The 15,628-nt window shown below is 43.1% G+C and overlaps 1 protein-coding gene across 1 annotated transcript in view; it reads left to right on the top strand.

Annotated features, from left to right (window-relative positions):
• WWC1 (WW and C2 domain containing 1) overlaps positions 1-15,628 on the top strand; it is a 72,594-nt gene that overhangs the window by 21,243 nt on the left and 35,723 nt on the right. The window contains exon 2 of the mRNA XM_086470817.1: positions 12,980-13,089. Within this exon, the coding sequence (XP_086326943.1) occupies positions 12,980-13,089 (110 nt within the window). The remainder of the gene's footprint in view (positions 1-12,979; positions 13,090-15,628) is intronic.

Raw genomic sequence — 15,628 nt, 5'->3', positions numbered from 1 at the left:
ATGCAGCCTGTTCCATTGTGATTCACCTCCTTCACTTCCCGACATGGAGCAATTATGGTGGTGCTGAAGCTGGTGTCTCTGCTGTCATAGGAGCCGGGAGCTTGAATGAGGTACCGAACCTTTAGAGACACGAAGCTAGCTTTTTTGGCAGGCTGTCACTATAAACCTTGAAACCACTAGTAATGAAACAATAACCACCAGACATTCGGTGTCAAGGGGAGTAGATCGTTAAATGCTGACCCACCCGCATGTTTTCAGTGCAGAGATTGTGACCTGGGTTTCTGAGGAATGAATTGCCTGCAGGACCACCAGCTTGTTCTCAGCTTGACTTAGCAGAATGCTAGTTGTCTTCGCACAAGGACCTGTATCTCAGTCACTTAGCATGGGTATGGGAAGTCTTGTATGTTCTCATTAGCTCTGTGACTTCCACCGGTGAATGGCCAGTACTGTTGAGCTGAAACTCTTTCCTGTACTATGGCATCAGGGTCAGTAAGGTTATAATGTCATCACCAAAACCAGAATTTAGTCTTCAGGTACTCTGATTTTATTTTAAATTTTTATAAAAAGTTGCAATCGTTTGCTGTTTTCCTCAGAGGGAGTGCTGTACATCTGACCTTTTTTTAAAATGCAGAAGAAGGTTGCTATTTTTCCTAAAATTTGGAGGCATTGCTAGCAGACTTGACTCTGGGAGAGCAAGAGACTGACTGTGGAGAAAAGTGAATTTGATGTGAGCAGCTTCAGCACACCGAAGCAAAGTTAATATGCTAAGACCATTGACAATTTATTTCTTTTGTCTAGAATATTTATCTTATGAGAAATGTTTTAAATATATGGGTTTTTGCTTCCAAAGGGATTTAGAGTAGTTGACTTATCTTTGCTGTCAGGAGCTGATAGTCCTTCAAGGTCCAAAGGAGTTTTGCACATCTGTTGTATGAGGAAGAAGCGGGGATGGGAGAAGTAGGAATGCAGTGATATCAAAAAGACACAAAAATGTTTTTAATCACCTTCACCAGAGTATATTGGAAAATGGAAGATTGTTCCTTTGGAATGAGGTTCCTGTGCTCTTTTCTCAAACACTAAAGTAATGCGGTAGGTAAATATTGATAGTAAGACTGTGTAAGGTGTGTCTCTGACACACGTCTAGATCATGAAGTGTGAGCAGCAGTGATGAAGTGGTACCTGTATGAGTCTTCGTGTAGTGAGAAGAAACACTATGTGTTTTGAACTGAGAAAAAGCTAAAAAGCTTTTTGATACCTGGTGCCTCTGTAAAGGTCTATTGGACACTTGAAAAAAATTACACACTGCGTTAGGTAGAAACTTGGTTGACAGCGTCAGGCCAAAACATATACCAGTCTCTTCACCACAAGGCCTTTACAGCAAAACACCTGTCAGTTACCCCACCGTAAAAGATGACACTTTCACACACATGCACGCACATGTTTAAAGAGGCCACATTGCTTTTTTGGCAACCAGTTATAATTTGTGATCAGGATATTGTTATTGCTCATACTTAACTGCTGCGTCCCTCTACTTACATCCTCTTTGAACAATTGATACCAATAGCATCCATGAGGTTGTGTTCATAGAGATCCTCAGATAATACTCCCTGCAATAATGTTTAAGTTGTAAACAGTCTTGGGAAATTAATTTTTCATGGGGGGGGTTTCCTCAAATTCTGAAAAATGACATGTTGCTTCTGGGATTTGTCTCAAACTTTTTAAATTTTGAGTGAGACTAAAATGCTCCTCCTGGTCAGGAGACAAGGCAACTCGGTATAATGAAACTTGTGCTGAATTGAGGAGTTACTGTCCCCTTTCTCATATCGTACACCAATCTGGAATGCTTTAGGAAAACTAATTTATTTTTTCTGTGACTATAAGTTCTATGCAAAGAAGAGGGAAAGGGTGCCCTGCCCTGCCCCCCCCAGCACAGTGTCCCCGGAGGAGGCTGTTGGCAGTGGGCTGGTGTTTTGGGAGGGAAGGGACAGTTCTCCAGGTGTCACACAGCTCCAGCTGTGGGAACTCCCTGTGCATGCAGGTCTCCCTCGCTGACCTCAGACCTGGCAGCTGGGAATTGCAAGGGGTGCCATGAGCAGTATCCCAGTTTCAAGGTACCGTGGTGCTGGTATGTTTGGCCTTGTCTGTGATGAAAACCATGTTTGTCTTGAAGAAGGCTTTCACCTTAGTGGCACTGTTCCAGAGTCTTGAAAGTGGACAATACTAAAACCATAGTCCTTCTCCCGGTTTGATCTGAGCTGTGGTCCCTGAGTTTCTGGCCTGTGCCTCCCTGCAGATGGACTATTTTCTTTCTGAGCTGAGTGCTGGGCATGCAGATCTTCAGCAGGCTGCTTTTGGGCCACTTCAGAGCTGGCAGAAGGGCTGCAAATGGGCTTTAAGCTGTGCAAGGTAGGTGGGGAAGGGGAATGCAAAGAGCAAGTGCTGTTGTAACTTCTGTGTTAACACAAATTTAATCTGTTGGCAAAACATATTGATAGAGGATCATTCAAAATAAATGATGTTTGTAAGCATAAATCAATTGAACGCACTTGGTGATGCAAATCTCATTTTTGCTGTCCTCAAATGAGCGAGGAAACTTCAATAGTTGTTGATTTGTATTGACTCCCTTCCAGTGTGTGAAGTACTGAGATGGTTTGTGCTTTGTACAGTTTTGTCTATAAACACTGGAATAATTTTTTTTTGTGGCTTAGCTACGTTGTAAATCAAGGCTTTGTTACTTTGAATGAAAAACGTACTAAACCTATTAGCTTTGTATTCTTACTTATGCTTCTAACTCTTTACATCTCCTAAAGCTTTTCTCTCCTGAGGTTGTTCTAGATACCTGTTCCTGTTTTGACTTTTCTATTTATTTTTATACAGTGTAGCTTTTCAGGAGCTGAGAAGGAACTACTAGGAACACTAATAGCAACAGTAGGAGATAGTAAAGCTGATATTGTGAGTTCCAGCTGCTTATGTGCTTCAGCAGTCGCTGCATCCATGAGCTGAGGGCTGTGTAACCTGGGCTTTCTCCTCTTCAGAGCAGAAGTGAGGTGCCGTGCCTTCATTTCCAAAGGCTGTCTTCAGTGCTAACCCACAAGGCTGAGTCTGTTGAAATAGTTTTGGTTTGACCCTCTTGAAGGATATGGCATGGATTACAGTTTGCAGGGCAATGCTTATACTCAAGTATGTGTTCTGTACCTTGAATTCACCGTTGCTTTGCAACTAGAAGGATTTTTGTTCTTCTGTGTTCTGCACTGCTCTGAGATCATCTTGGCCAGGCATCTCCTCTGATTCTGATGAGCAGACAGAAGTATTTCTGTTCATATCCGGTACTGCTGAGTTTATGGTGGCATGGAAGGGGCCCTTGTCCTCCTGTGACTGCATTTAGGCCTCCTTGGGCTTCACTTGACTTGGTAGCTAGATACGTGTAGCTGGATTCAGCTCTGTCTGGATGAGATTTCCAAGTTGACTGGCTGCTGTCAGATCAGAGCGCAGTGAGGTAATGTTTCCAGAAGTCATCTAGGCATTGCATAAAAGCTAAGTGGCTGCAGTTGATCTGTCTTAGGGCAAAGAGCAGAAGAGGCTGTGGTGATGCCCTGCTGCTTGCCTGGACGATGTTCCGCAAGCGATGCGGAACAAAGAGCCTGCTAATGTTGCTGTTTGGGATCAGGAACATCAAAGAGCTATGTAACTCAATAAGAACGTTTATAATGCAGAAATAGCAAGCAGGCAGTCCTGCTAAAGCTGCTGTACACAGTTAGCAATTAGCCCAGTGCTAGTAGGAGGTGAACCAGGGAGCAGCATACAAACTATGTGCCTGTAAAACCAGCCTCCTGTGCTTCTCTTGCCCCTTTCTAAATACACTTCCATACTATATGCTTGGTTTCTACATTGGGTAGACTAAGGAGCCTAGATGAGTCCAGTGATGCCATCCTAGGGTCGTCTGTTTTCCCATTTTGAATGCCACGTGAATAAAGTGCAGGAGCTCGTAGTGTTGCAGGAGGTATTTGCTGTCATACTGCTCTTTTTCACGGTAGAGATAGAACATGCTGGTAAGAAATACAGCAATGTGTATTGCTTCTCAAAGAATTAAGGTTGTTGATCACTGTACACGAAGTGAAAATTCGGTGCCCAATGAAGTCCAGTTGTGGGGTGAACCACATCTTTCCCCTTTATAGACATCCAAACGGTCAGCCCAGTGCTCACTGTGCTGCCACTGCCTGCCTTTGCATGCCATCATCCACAGGATGACATGTTCCTGAATCCTGAGGTGCAGTTCAATACTTAACCTCATTGCCAAAATCTCAAATATTTATCTTTTTCTGACAGTAGCTATTGGCTCCCTGCTATAGGAGCTGTATTGGGGGGCGGGGGGAGGTCTGTCCTATACACCTCTTTATCTTGAGGCACCTTGCCAATGTAAACTGCTGCCACCCACGCTATAGGCAGCCTTTCAAAGAAGTAGGAGTGCAGGCTGTAAGAACAGAGACAAGCCTTCCAGTTTATAATCTCCCAAATATGTCAAGAAACTAGTCTAACTGCTCTGGATGTTTGGCAGACGATTTATCCCTTACTGTGGAGTGATCAGTCCCCTTCTTCAAGAACAGTTGAACCTGAGTGGAGAGCAAGCTGACTTGGTTTTACTTAGTGCAGGTGGCAAGGCTGTGTCTGGTCCTAGAAGAACTGAAGGCAAGCTTTAAAAAACAGCCTCAGCTATTTAAAACTAAAGACATATGAATTAATTGCATGGTTAAATTCCATCTCTTGAATGCTTTTATTTTAGTACTGTTGTACTGTTCTCATCAAGTTGTAACTTACTCTTTTATATCTTTTCTGCTTAATTGGTTCAGGAAAGCATGCAGGATATACAGGCTGGCAGGCAAGTTAATGTTGTGAGAAGCCTCAACTCCCGTTTCCTGACTTTTTAACCTTGAACTATCCCAGGAATTTTGCATTTGAGTGATTAAGAAGGTATGACTGACCTCCTGCCTCTCCTGCTAGCAGAACCAGTTTGTTAATCTCTGGGAATGATCTAAAATCTGTAAGTGGTTTTTGATAGTCTTCTCCTCAAATAACTTAGTAGTTCTTTGCTTCCAGGGGTAAATGATCTGTACTGAGAAGAAATGCATGGGCAAACAGACTGTCACCGTGTGCAAAGTAGAGCTTGTAAACATGTGAGCCTTTTCAGAAGTGGATAGAACAAGCAAGCGGCTAACTGTTAGACTGATACATACTACGCATGCTTGTGGTGGCTGGTGGGGTGGTAAATTGTGTACTATATAGCTCACTGCTTCCATGAACCTGTTGGAGTAATAGAAATGTATTGCTATTAAAGGTATAAATGGATTTGTTTGGAATGCTCAAAATACAAGCTATTGCCTGACTTCAGGTGTCTTTGGTGTCTCCTGATCTGCTTTGTGTAGAGTCTACTTGGGCAGCATGTGACTGATTTCAGTAGAAAAAGAAGAATTTGCATGTTACTTGCTGATTCGAAAGAAGTAGGAGTCCAGATTGACAAATTGCGTGCAACTCAAGATCGCCTTAATGATGTGCGGGGGTTATTCTCACGTCCTGGCCAAAGAGCAGTAGAGGACATCACTGAGTTCTTGAGTGCCCATAAAGCTGTTTAGAATTATGATAGCTTGGAAAATAAGCTCTGAGGGTAGATGTTAGGCTTGCTTATCCCAGAGCTGGCCCAATGCAAGGAGCATCAGGGGCCAGGAGGAGATGCAAGATGAGAGATCTTTGGGAGGCTGAGAAGATGCTCAATAACCATGGCAACAAAGGACACCACTTCTGAAAAGAAAACAGCTCTGCACTTTGAGTTGCTTGAGATGTTGTGGGGGTTTTTTTAGGACGTTGCTATTGGTGATGTTTATGTTGTAGTTTAAGCAAATTTGTTTGGTTTACAGCAACAACTTCAAATAAGCTGTTTTTCTCAGACTTCACCCCATTTTTACTGTAAGGGGTGTAATTCTCTTCCTAGTTATCCTTTATCACAGCAAGACCAGGACGTGGCTGCAGTGCTGTACACACTGACAGTCGTTGAAACGGCATCTGTTTGGGGTAACTAGAAGTTTAGGGTGACTGTACCTTTGTGTGGGTCTTGGAATAATGTCTGGATTCCAAAACTTTTAAATGTCATATTTGATCTCTCATGAGACTACTTGGAGCATAGTTAAAAAGTGTCTCAAATTTGTGATCACTTCTTCAAGGCTTCTCCTTGTTACTTGGGAAGCACTTTCCCATTCACGGTTCTTATCTGCTTATGGTGGTCCTGAATTACTCCTTTCTACTCCCCTCGGTGTTGGAGGTCGCCCCTTCTAAACCCACTGCAGTTGCCGAGGTTTTGGTGCAATCAAGGGTGCCGTATGGCCCAGAGCTCCCTGTTGTGTCACTGCTGAGGATGCTGACTGCTAGGGATGAGCTGTTCTCATCACCTTTCCCTAAATTGTAGTTGGAGTGAGAATCCAAGGGAGTGTTTCATCATGCCCAGGTGTACGGCGATGGTGCGAGGAAAGCTTTGCCAACAATATCAGTAAAACAGGGCCTCTTCGCTGCCACACCTCCAGCCTCCAAAGGCAATTCTCCCTGCAGTGAGAGAAGATGCTTCTGGGAAAATAGTTACTATAGTGACAAATAGCCCTGGTGTGTTTGAGGGCTCGATCACCAACTTGAGTAATAAATGTGTAGGAGTCTATTTTTAAAAGCTTTTGTGAGGAGGAGATTGCTGTAGTCCTAGAAAATTTGTCTGCAAAGTGATAGGTTTTTCTATGCTGAAGTTTAAAAATAATCATCATCTGTCTTGAGAATGGGATGACCTCATTAAAAACAAAGAAGCTTGTATGTCGTTGTGTGGAGCCTCCTGGCAGTGATTCTTGCAGCAGCCTTCTGAGTTACTGTAGGAGCTCTACCCATTAAGAGGTTCCTCAGAACTCAGACCCGTGGGGATCTTGTGTACCTCTACCCCAGCGTCTCAGCTGGAATCAAGGTGCATTTAGCCCCTTCTCTATCCTGGTCTGTGTAGCCCACCCTGGCAGGTAATGAGCAGTGAGTTTTATTTAAATGAGAAATGCAGTATTAAAAAAAAAAAAAATTGAAGTAGAAGCCATTGAAAATCAAACCTGACTCCAAGCTTTTCCCACAAAATACTGAGTTTAGAAACTATTTGGTTTTGCAAGAGAAATGGTGTGAGTGGAAATATCTGCTAGAACTCATAACTCGCTGCGTACCTGTGAGTGCGGGAGGGAAGGGGAGAAATGAACAGAGCTGTGAAGCCGTAGGTTTTGGCGGCTAATGCTGTAGTTGTAAGAGCTGACATGAAGGTCCTGAGTGATCCGGGTGCTACCTTTGTTCCTTATGCAGTGAGCCGCTGCTCTCGGTACAGTAAACTGTAGGAAATCCCCTGGTCTGTAGTTTCGCCTGTATAGAGTCCTGAAGGATTTTGTATAAGGCCATGTGATCTGTACTGAACTGATTAAAATAAGGCTCTAAATGGCTTTACTGTGTTATGGGGGTTTGAGGAACCCTGCAAACATAGGGATTAAGTGGGTTTATGTACAGTGTAGAAACTTGGCAATCTACTGTTAGTTTATAAATGCTTAATATCTTGGTGACCCAAGCGCACTGTTTCCTGTCTACACATAGATGTACATGCACCTACCTACTCACAGCCATGAGCCCGACTAAAAAGCCCTGTGTGGGTTTACTAGATTGCTGTAGGCCACTGATTGGCACTGAAATCAAATAATTACAAAAATAACATTTCCTGGTTTAAGAACTTCAGAATTGATTTCTGTTACCCTTGTAGAATTAACTCTAGATTTGTAAGTGGTACAGTTCACCCATCTCCTGTTCCCGCCAGGAACCTCTGTGATCTTACAGCCATGTTTAACAAACCTTTTGTCAATCAAAAACTTGTTATACAAGGATTATTTGCCTTCAGTTTCCTGTGTAATGAGGTTTTTGATTGACAACAGTGGAGTTAAAGACCATAGAAAGGCTTTCTGAATCTGAGATGAGCAAGTTTCCATTTAATGGTGTTTGCACATGATAACATTGGCTTCCTGTTTTATCTGTGAAAGAAGCTGAAGGTGGTAGATCAAAAATAAGAAATATAGAAACCCTTCTCATTGAAAAATGTTGTGATTTATGAACTAGAGCTGGGAAACTAACTATCCGTTTCCTGCTGTGGGAGCTGGATCCTCAAGCTGTTGGGGCAAACATTTCGCAAAGCTGGAAGTGTCTCGGAGCATTCGCTGGCCAGTGGGTGGGCTATGGACTTACCCCTCAGCTTGCCTCTGCCAGAAGACCGTAAGATACTCCTCAGGTTAGGCATTTGGATGATGCTCTTATCTTTTACCTCTGTTGTCCAGATTAGTTTCTGAAATGGTGTCCTTGACTTGCTGTCTGTGGTGGTTGCTGAGGGTACCTGGTTTCCAGGTGTCCTAGTGAGCTATTGCACTTGCTCAAGTAAATTTGAATGTTGAAAACTAAGGAATGCATAAACCATGTTATAGGTTTCCTTCCTTATAAGCACAGTGGGCGAAAGGGGTCCATTTTTCTAGATTGCTGCTTTGAGTCTAGCTGCAGAGAGGATCTAATGTATGATAATGTGGTTTGACTGGGTCGATGAGATTTTTCCAAGGCTGATAGGAAGCTTTGTGAATTGCAAAGGAGGTGTTTCAAAAGAAATAGCTCTGTAGATGCACCCTAGCTTTAACTTCCCGCATGCAGAAACAATCCTGTTTTATGCAGAAACAATACACTAACTGAATCATGTCTTGCTGTGAGAAAGAAACTTTACCTTCTGCTCGTTTAATCCATCATGCTACATTGTGAGTGTGCTTAGGGAGATGCTTGATTTTTGGACCCCTTCTGGAAATATTTTTTTTTTTTCAGTCTTCATAACAACCCCTAAAATCATATCTTAAAACAAGGAAATAATCTCCTTTTTCTTTTTATTCTTTATTCATAGTCTGGCTACACAACATACTGCATGTCTTTTGTCTGTGATTGTGGTATTGCTGCTTTGATTTGTGCCAGTTTTTCCCACAACAGCAAGGCAAAGGGATTTAGAAGTGTAAGTAATTTGGTTATGAAGCTGCAGGTATTTGGGGAAATAGCTATATGACGTACATTGTCTGTAATAAATAGAATTACTCCCTTAATTCTAAAACTAATTAGTCTTCTGTTTGCTACTTGAATGACAGATTTTTCCTTTAATGAATACTTACTCCTCTGTACAAATGGGATAGTTGCAAGCTTGCGGTCAGCCAGGGAGGACAGCACTAGTCTGTGCTTGGTGGTGGGTGCTTCTTGTGAGATATGCTGAAAATATGAATCTCAAAGGTGAAATTAGTCTTGGTTTCTGAGCCCTAGTAACTGGCGAGTCTCCAGCTGGCTTGTGTCATTGCTATAGCAGACTGATCCTGCCTTGCTTTTTCTCCCCTTTTTCCAGAACTCCAACTGAGAGAACTGACTGGCTGTAGTTCATGCATTGCACTTCATATGGAAAACAGGAATAAGCATCCTTAGGTTACTTGGTCCTGGCTTCCTGTCGAGTCTGCCAGTTCCTGAGCACATCTAGAAGAAATTCAGCCGCTTCTAGCGAAATAGGACTGGGCAAAAGCTGAGCAGAAGCTCTATGAGTTTGGTATTGAACTTTGGAGCATTGAAGTTGGCACTACAGTGCCATTCGCTGATGAAAGTAATCCCAAGTCCTAGGGCTGATATTGCAGCTCAACACTGTTTGCTGCTTTTTTTTTTTTTAAAAAAAGGTAGTTTGATTTTATTCTTAGATGTGATTCTTGAGCAGAATTCTGCTGCAGAAAACTGCTCAGTGTGTAACACAAATTAAGCTGCTGAGGTATGTTTTGTACCTGCAGCACGCACTTTAAATATGGCTTTAGTTACTGCTCCATGTTGGGGGATGTTTGCTTGGATCACTCACCAGAAGTGTTGAGCGCTGTAGCTGGGATATGGGAAATGCATGGTTTCTGGTTTAATCAATCTGTAGGGCTGAATGGAAACTGGTGTGCAAGGTTAGAGACTCTGCAAACCCAGGATGAAATTGCATCTCTTCTTGCAAAGCTTCGTAAAGAATTAGCAAAACAGCAATCACGAAACCAATTCACAGCAATATTTTGAGAGTAACTAATCAAATGATGCACTGGAAAAGACCACTTGGACTTTGCATGGTCTAGGTGGCACGCTCTACCCCTGCTGACTTTAAATACATTTTTACAAATAAATAAATAGTAACTTTTCCTCCTTTCCCGTGTTCCAAATAACATCTATTAAGCATTAAATCTATAATAGGTGAAAATTTTTCACAAAATTTTTTTTTTATAAAATATTGGGCTGTGGAAGATTGTCATGCTTATCAGTGCAATCAAGTAATTACTACAACGTAAGTCCTCGGCAGTTGCGCTGAAGTATCATCGTGCTGGTTTTCCTGATGTGTGTGAAGTTGAGACTGGCTCTTAGACAGCTTTTAAAAATCAGCGTGATTCTTAGTCGCAAGAAAATAAGCAGAGACCAGTTCTTGTGATTGTCTTCTGTTCTGTTTTCTTTTGTTTTTGCAAATGCACGACCATCCTGCAGACACTGCATTCGTTTTGGTGGGCTTGCAGGAGAAGGCACCCTCAGGAGCAGCCCTATGTTGGAGTGCCAGGAGAACAGGGAGGCCGCGGTGTGCCGCCTCCGGGGTTGGGTGGGCAGTGTGTGCTTACCCAGCGCGCCGGCAGTGGTCTGCGGCACCACGCCGTGCCCAGAGGAGCTCAGCCCGTGACCCTGCCCTGTGACAGGGCACAGCAGAGGTGCTGGGGAAGCCAGGGCACGGCAAACTGGTTCTCCGTTACCTGGTGTGTCATCCCAGCCTGTCTGTGCCCCTCTAAGGGATAGAAGTGAGTCCTCCATGGTTCACTGTTCAGCACCGCTCCTTCCCTCTTCTCTACTTGTCCTGCTTCCACATGAACCGCTAACATTAAATAAAAGCAGATGCCATTTTCAGAGAGGTGAAAGTGCTGACCCTAGTGTTTAAGTTAAAATTGCTGACACGTTTGCAACAGCACTTTCATCTATGTTATCTCCAGAGAGTTGCTTGTCTCTGACCTTGCTCTGCATTTTTACCCTTGTGCGTTTTTGACTTGATCGTCTCCGAGCAGCACATACTGGATACTCGGGCTGAGGAAACAGCTTGGGATAAGGGACAGCAATCAGAAGTATTGAGATTCTGTTTTATTTTCAGGTAATCGCTATTTCCTATACAAACGTGCCTTTGGTACACAGTCTAGATTAAGAACAGTAAAAATAAACCTTTCAGTGAAGCTTTATTGAGACAGTTTCACAGGTCTATGTCGTGAAGCTCTGAGTTCTTTTTTGCGCTGCAGAGCTTTAAATTAAATGGAAATTTTCTGAGAAAGTAGCAGTTCAAGCACTGCTTCAGATGGCAAGGGCAATGTGTTGAAAGTGGAATGCAAGGGCAGGTAAGTAGAGATCTTAGTGGCAATCTTAGTGGCTTATATAGCTTTTACAGAAATATTCCTGCTTCATTCTTACTGTGTACCAGACTTCCAGTTCATGTTTTAGGGGGGGAATTATGTTAGTCATTAAATGTTGATTTTGTGTTGAAACTCTTGTGGTTGGAGGCTGTTTCCTAAAAATTCCCATTTACAGTGGTGAGTGACTGTAAGATGTTCGTGTGGGGCTACCGGTTGGTTGCTCAGTGCCTCCAGATGAAGTATGCTCAAAACTTAGTAAAACTCTTTATCTAACTGCCAGCCCTGCTGAATTACCTTTGGGTGTGAGAGACTTTCTGCAAACCTCTTCAGTCTGTTACAGTGGGTTGGAAACCTGCTGTCTTAACCACTTCACTTTCCTGCGGCATGCCTTGTATGCGGCAGAGTTGGGTACAGCTCCGTGGCTGCTTTTTGAGCCAGTTGCTCTGAGTATGTGCAGTGTAACTGCTAGAGAGGGGCCATGGTGTTTTACGGTGTGTCCTGTGCTTTCTGCCCAAAGGGCTCTTCTCATAAGTCGGACTCACGGGCCACAACACAAAGTCATGGCCCTCCTTCCAACTACACCCTGCACGGTGCGTTGGGATCGAGGTGGATCTATGGTCCCGTGGCATGTTGTGCTTTTGGCAGCCAGATATGCGAGATACCTACAAGCTTAATTCTTTCTGGCTTGTGCCTCCGTGCAGTGATGTGTTTGGTTAATAGTTTTGCTGGTGCAAGCTGAACCTCATTAGCTTAGAGTCAAAGGGAGGAAAGGGGCATGGTTTTGGTGAGTAAAATCTGTGGGGTCACTCAAGGAGTAGGTACTCTAAGCTTTGGTTTTAGCCAGACAAGCCTTCAGACTGTTGCTGGATGTGGTCTCTAATAAAAAAACTAATCAGAGCAATATTGCAGAAATACTTCCTTGTTTGGACGGAGCGGGTTACACATTTTTGTGATGCAGAGAAACTAATCTAGTTTGTCATTAATGAAACAGAACATATTGCAATGCAAATGAGTGGAGTTGCATGACAAGTGGTCCCACAGTCCTCAGCACTTGCTATTGATTGTGCAGTCTTAATTATTCATGCTATGCAAATTGCATTTCTCATCTTGCTCCTTCTTGTCCACATATTTTTGATACAGGACTTGCCTGCAAACAGTCTTGTTCTTTCACTTGAGAGATGAGGATTGTTTCTGGCAAAGTTCTTAATGTTCCTTTGTTGAGTAAGTACTGGCTGAGCTGGGCAAGGCTCGGGAGCTCTGTCAGAATTAATTCATCTTCCTGTAACTTCAGATGAAGAAAGGGAAGAGCTAGTGGAGTATTACTTGATAAGAACAAAAGCTTTAAAATAGTTTTCAGCTTTCTTTGTGTTCTCTACAGAAGCCCTTGTGGTACTTGTTTTCTGGCCAGTTGTTTGGAATGGACACGTGAGAGTGTGGGGTTTTTTATTCATCCTAAATATTTTTTTTTTGTATTTCAGGTATACTAAACCACTAACCTTTGCAGACTGTATTAGTGATGAATTGCCATTAGGATGGGAAGAAGCTTATGACCCTCAGGTTGGAGTTTATTACATAGACCACAACACCAGTAAGTGACATGTTACTGTATTTTTGCAGAGTGATTGTTTCGTGCCTGTGTTAAAGTATACTGAACACAAAACCACAGAATTGCTAGCAGCGTGTTTGAGAGCAGATGAGATCTGCAGCTCGTGAAATCAAATCCTGTCCTTCTCCATTGTACAAGTTACTTCCCTCTCTAAAACAGAAATTTGAGACCTTTTGGTTTGCAGACTTCAAAACAGCAGTCACATTCAGGCTAATATAATGGACACACCTCTGTAGGATTTGGCTGTACTGAGGAGTCTGACTAGGTAGCAATGATCTGGAGTTTGTTCTTAGCCTGGAATTTGTCCTTGTGGCAAGACCGTCGGAAACGGTGCAAAGGTCTTGTGTTGATTCCCCTGGCAGGGATAAACTGAATGACTGCATGAGCTCCCTTTGCTACAGGAGTTCACAGAGCCTTCACTGGAAAGGAAACTCTCAAGTAGGCTTGGGATATCCTGAGAGGTGTGCAAGTTGGGAAAGAGTTAAGTTCAGGCTTGTGGCGTTTTTATTCTGTACCCACAAACTAAGCCACTGCTTACTGTCTTTGTTAGATTGCTTGACAGACCAGAAGCGTTAAGCTTTATAAGCTCATTTGAATTATAAGAAAATACAGAATTTGATATATCCTTACAGACCTTAGGAAATGTGCATTGGATTGTGCATAGAACAAATCCCCTGGAAAAAAGTAATAAACAAAATAAATCAGTGACTTTGGTTCTCTTTACAGAACAGCTCCAACTGCAGTCCAGAAGTTCACAGCAGAACCATGCCCAGGCCCTTTTGAGGGTGCTTGTAACTTAGGCAAAGAGAAAAACTTCTAAAAGACAGAAGTGCCTTGAAGTTGTTTTGGTTTTTGGTTGGGTTTTTTTTTAATCTGCTTTTAGGACTTCAACTGAGAACTTCAGCAAATATTTTTCCGCAAGTTACAAAGTTACAACATCTTTTGTAAATAAAAATGTGGAAGTCTGTTTTGTTTTGTTTTCTTGGCTATCTTCACACCCTTCCCTTTTTCAGAAAAGCCACATTTTCACCTGGCCTGAGACTGCACCTTGCAGGGTTTAGCAAATTCTCTTGTGTATTAAAAATGCAGAATGAAAAAAGCCTATTCTCAAAAAAGACTAACTGCCCTCTGCAATACAAAGATCAAATGTCTTCTGATGTGAAGGTGACAGATGTTTTTATTTAGAGTGCATGTCACCCCAATATCACAGTATTTACATATCTGTAAATTACTTGGTTTTAATTATTTTTCTGTGAGGTGGGGAAGGTTGACTTGTCCTTTTACAGAAAAGGATAGTGGGGAAGAAAGGGTAGACAAGCCAACAGGATCACAGAAAGGAGATCTGCAGGGGAGAGGACTGGACAACCTTTGTTTGAGAGGGTGCTAAATTGCAAGACACAAATTGGGTCTCCTATAGGTCTGTAAGACCATGTCTTGTGTCCATTTCACTTCCCCAAGAAAGCACCCTGGAGAGTTAAGAATGCGGTCACTTTTTAAAGACAGTCTGAATCTTAATACTTTTTGCAGTCTCACTTGGGTTTGGGTTGTTCCTGTGCTGACCACACTTACAAAAGGAGTAAGAGCTGAGTTTAGAAGCCTTAAGACTACTTTTTTACCTCCTTCTGAATGATTTAGTGTTCAGGAAGAGAGAAGAGCCTGAGCAAGCTCTTCAGAGGAGTCAAAAATATGGTTGGACTTCTCTTCCTTTCTCTGGTGGTTAGAGGTTTGCTGCTTCAGGTGCTGGGATCTGGGAATTGCCTACCACAGTGGTAGCGGCCAAGAGCCGCCCAGAGACAGGGGCATGCCACCTTCCAGTGACACTGAAGGGCTTTGCTGTGTTAGGCAGCAGTGTTAGATTAAGAGGTTCCTGCCAATTCAGTTTTACCTGCACAAGGCTTTTGGGGAAACTATTCACTATTGCTTCCCAGTGGACATCTGTGGGATGTGGTGTTTCTTCCCTTGGATCAGTTCTTTCCTCTGGCCTATCAGGCAGTGACGTGGACTGTTGCAGTAGTTGTAAGCCTCTGGAGGTGCTGTGGGAGCTGGCATTGTGCCCAAAAGAATTATTCAGCCTTCCTTCTGAAGCGAATGTCGGGGTTGCCTCCAACCACAGGAAAAACTTGGCTCAAGTAAAATGAGAGGATGTTTCCAAGAGTCTTTTCCTTGTCTTCTCTGAACTTTCTCTTCTGTTTGAGATGTATTTTTATCTTCTCATTTGTCTTCCCCTCCTCTCCACACTGGAGGAAGCTGAGTGCTTGTCACTCTGGCCCATCCTAGCCAAAACCGGGGCATTACCTTCCTCCCCCTGGCATTTGTCTAAACAAGGATGGCTAGCTGTGGTCCTGGGGCGACACAGTTCAAGTACAGGAAAATGACCTTGATCTGAAACCTGCTGTGGGAAATGGAGGCTTGTTGGAGCTCTTGAGTGTTTCAGCTAGCAGAAACTACAGCGTGTAGGCGGGACAAACCAAACATGGTCTTAGTTGTACATTGGAGTTGATGCTAGGGTGCATGTGCAAGG

The sequence above is a fragment of the Leptosomus discolor genome, chromosome 10 (genome assembly GCF_034619465.1).
Source record: "Leptosomus discolor isolate bLepDis1 chromosome 10, bLepDis1.hap2, whole genome shotgun sequence".
NCBI classification, from domain to species: domain Eukaryota; kingdom Metazoa; phylum Chordata; class Aves; order Leptosomiformes; family Leptosomidae; genus Leptosomus; species Leptosomus discolor.
Note: the sequence above shows the minus strand (reverse complement) of the source record. Positions and strands in the feature narration are given on the sequence as shown.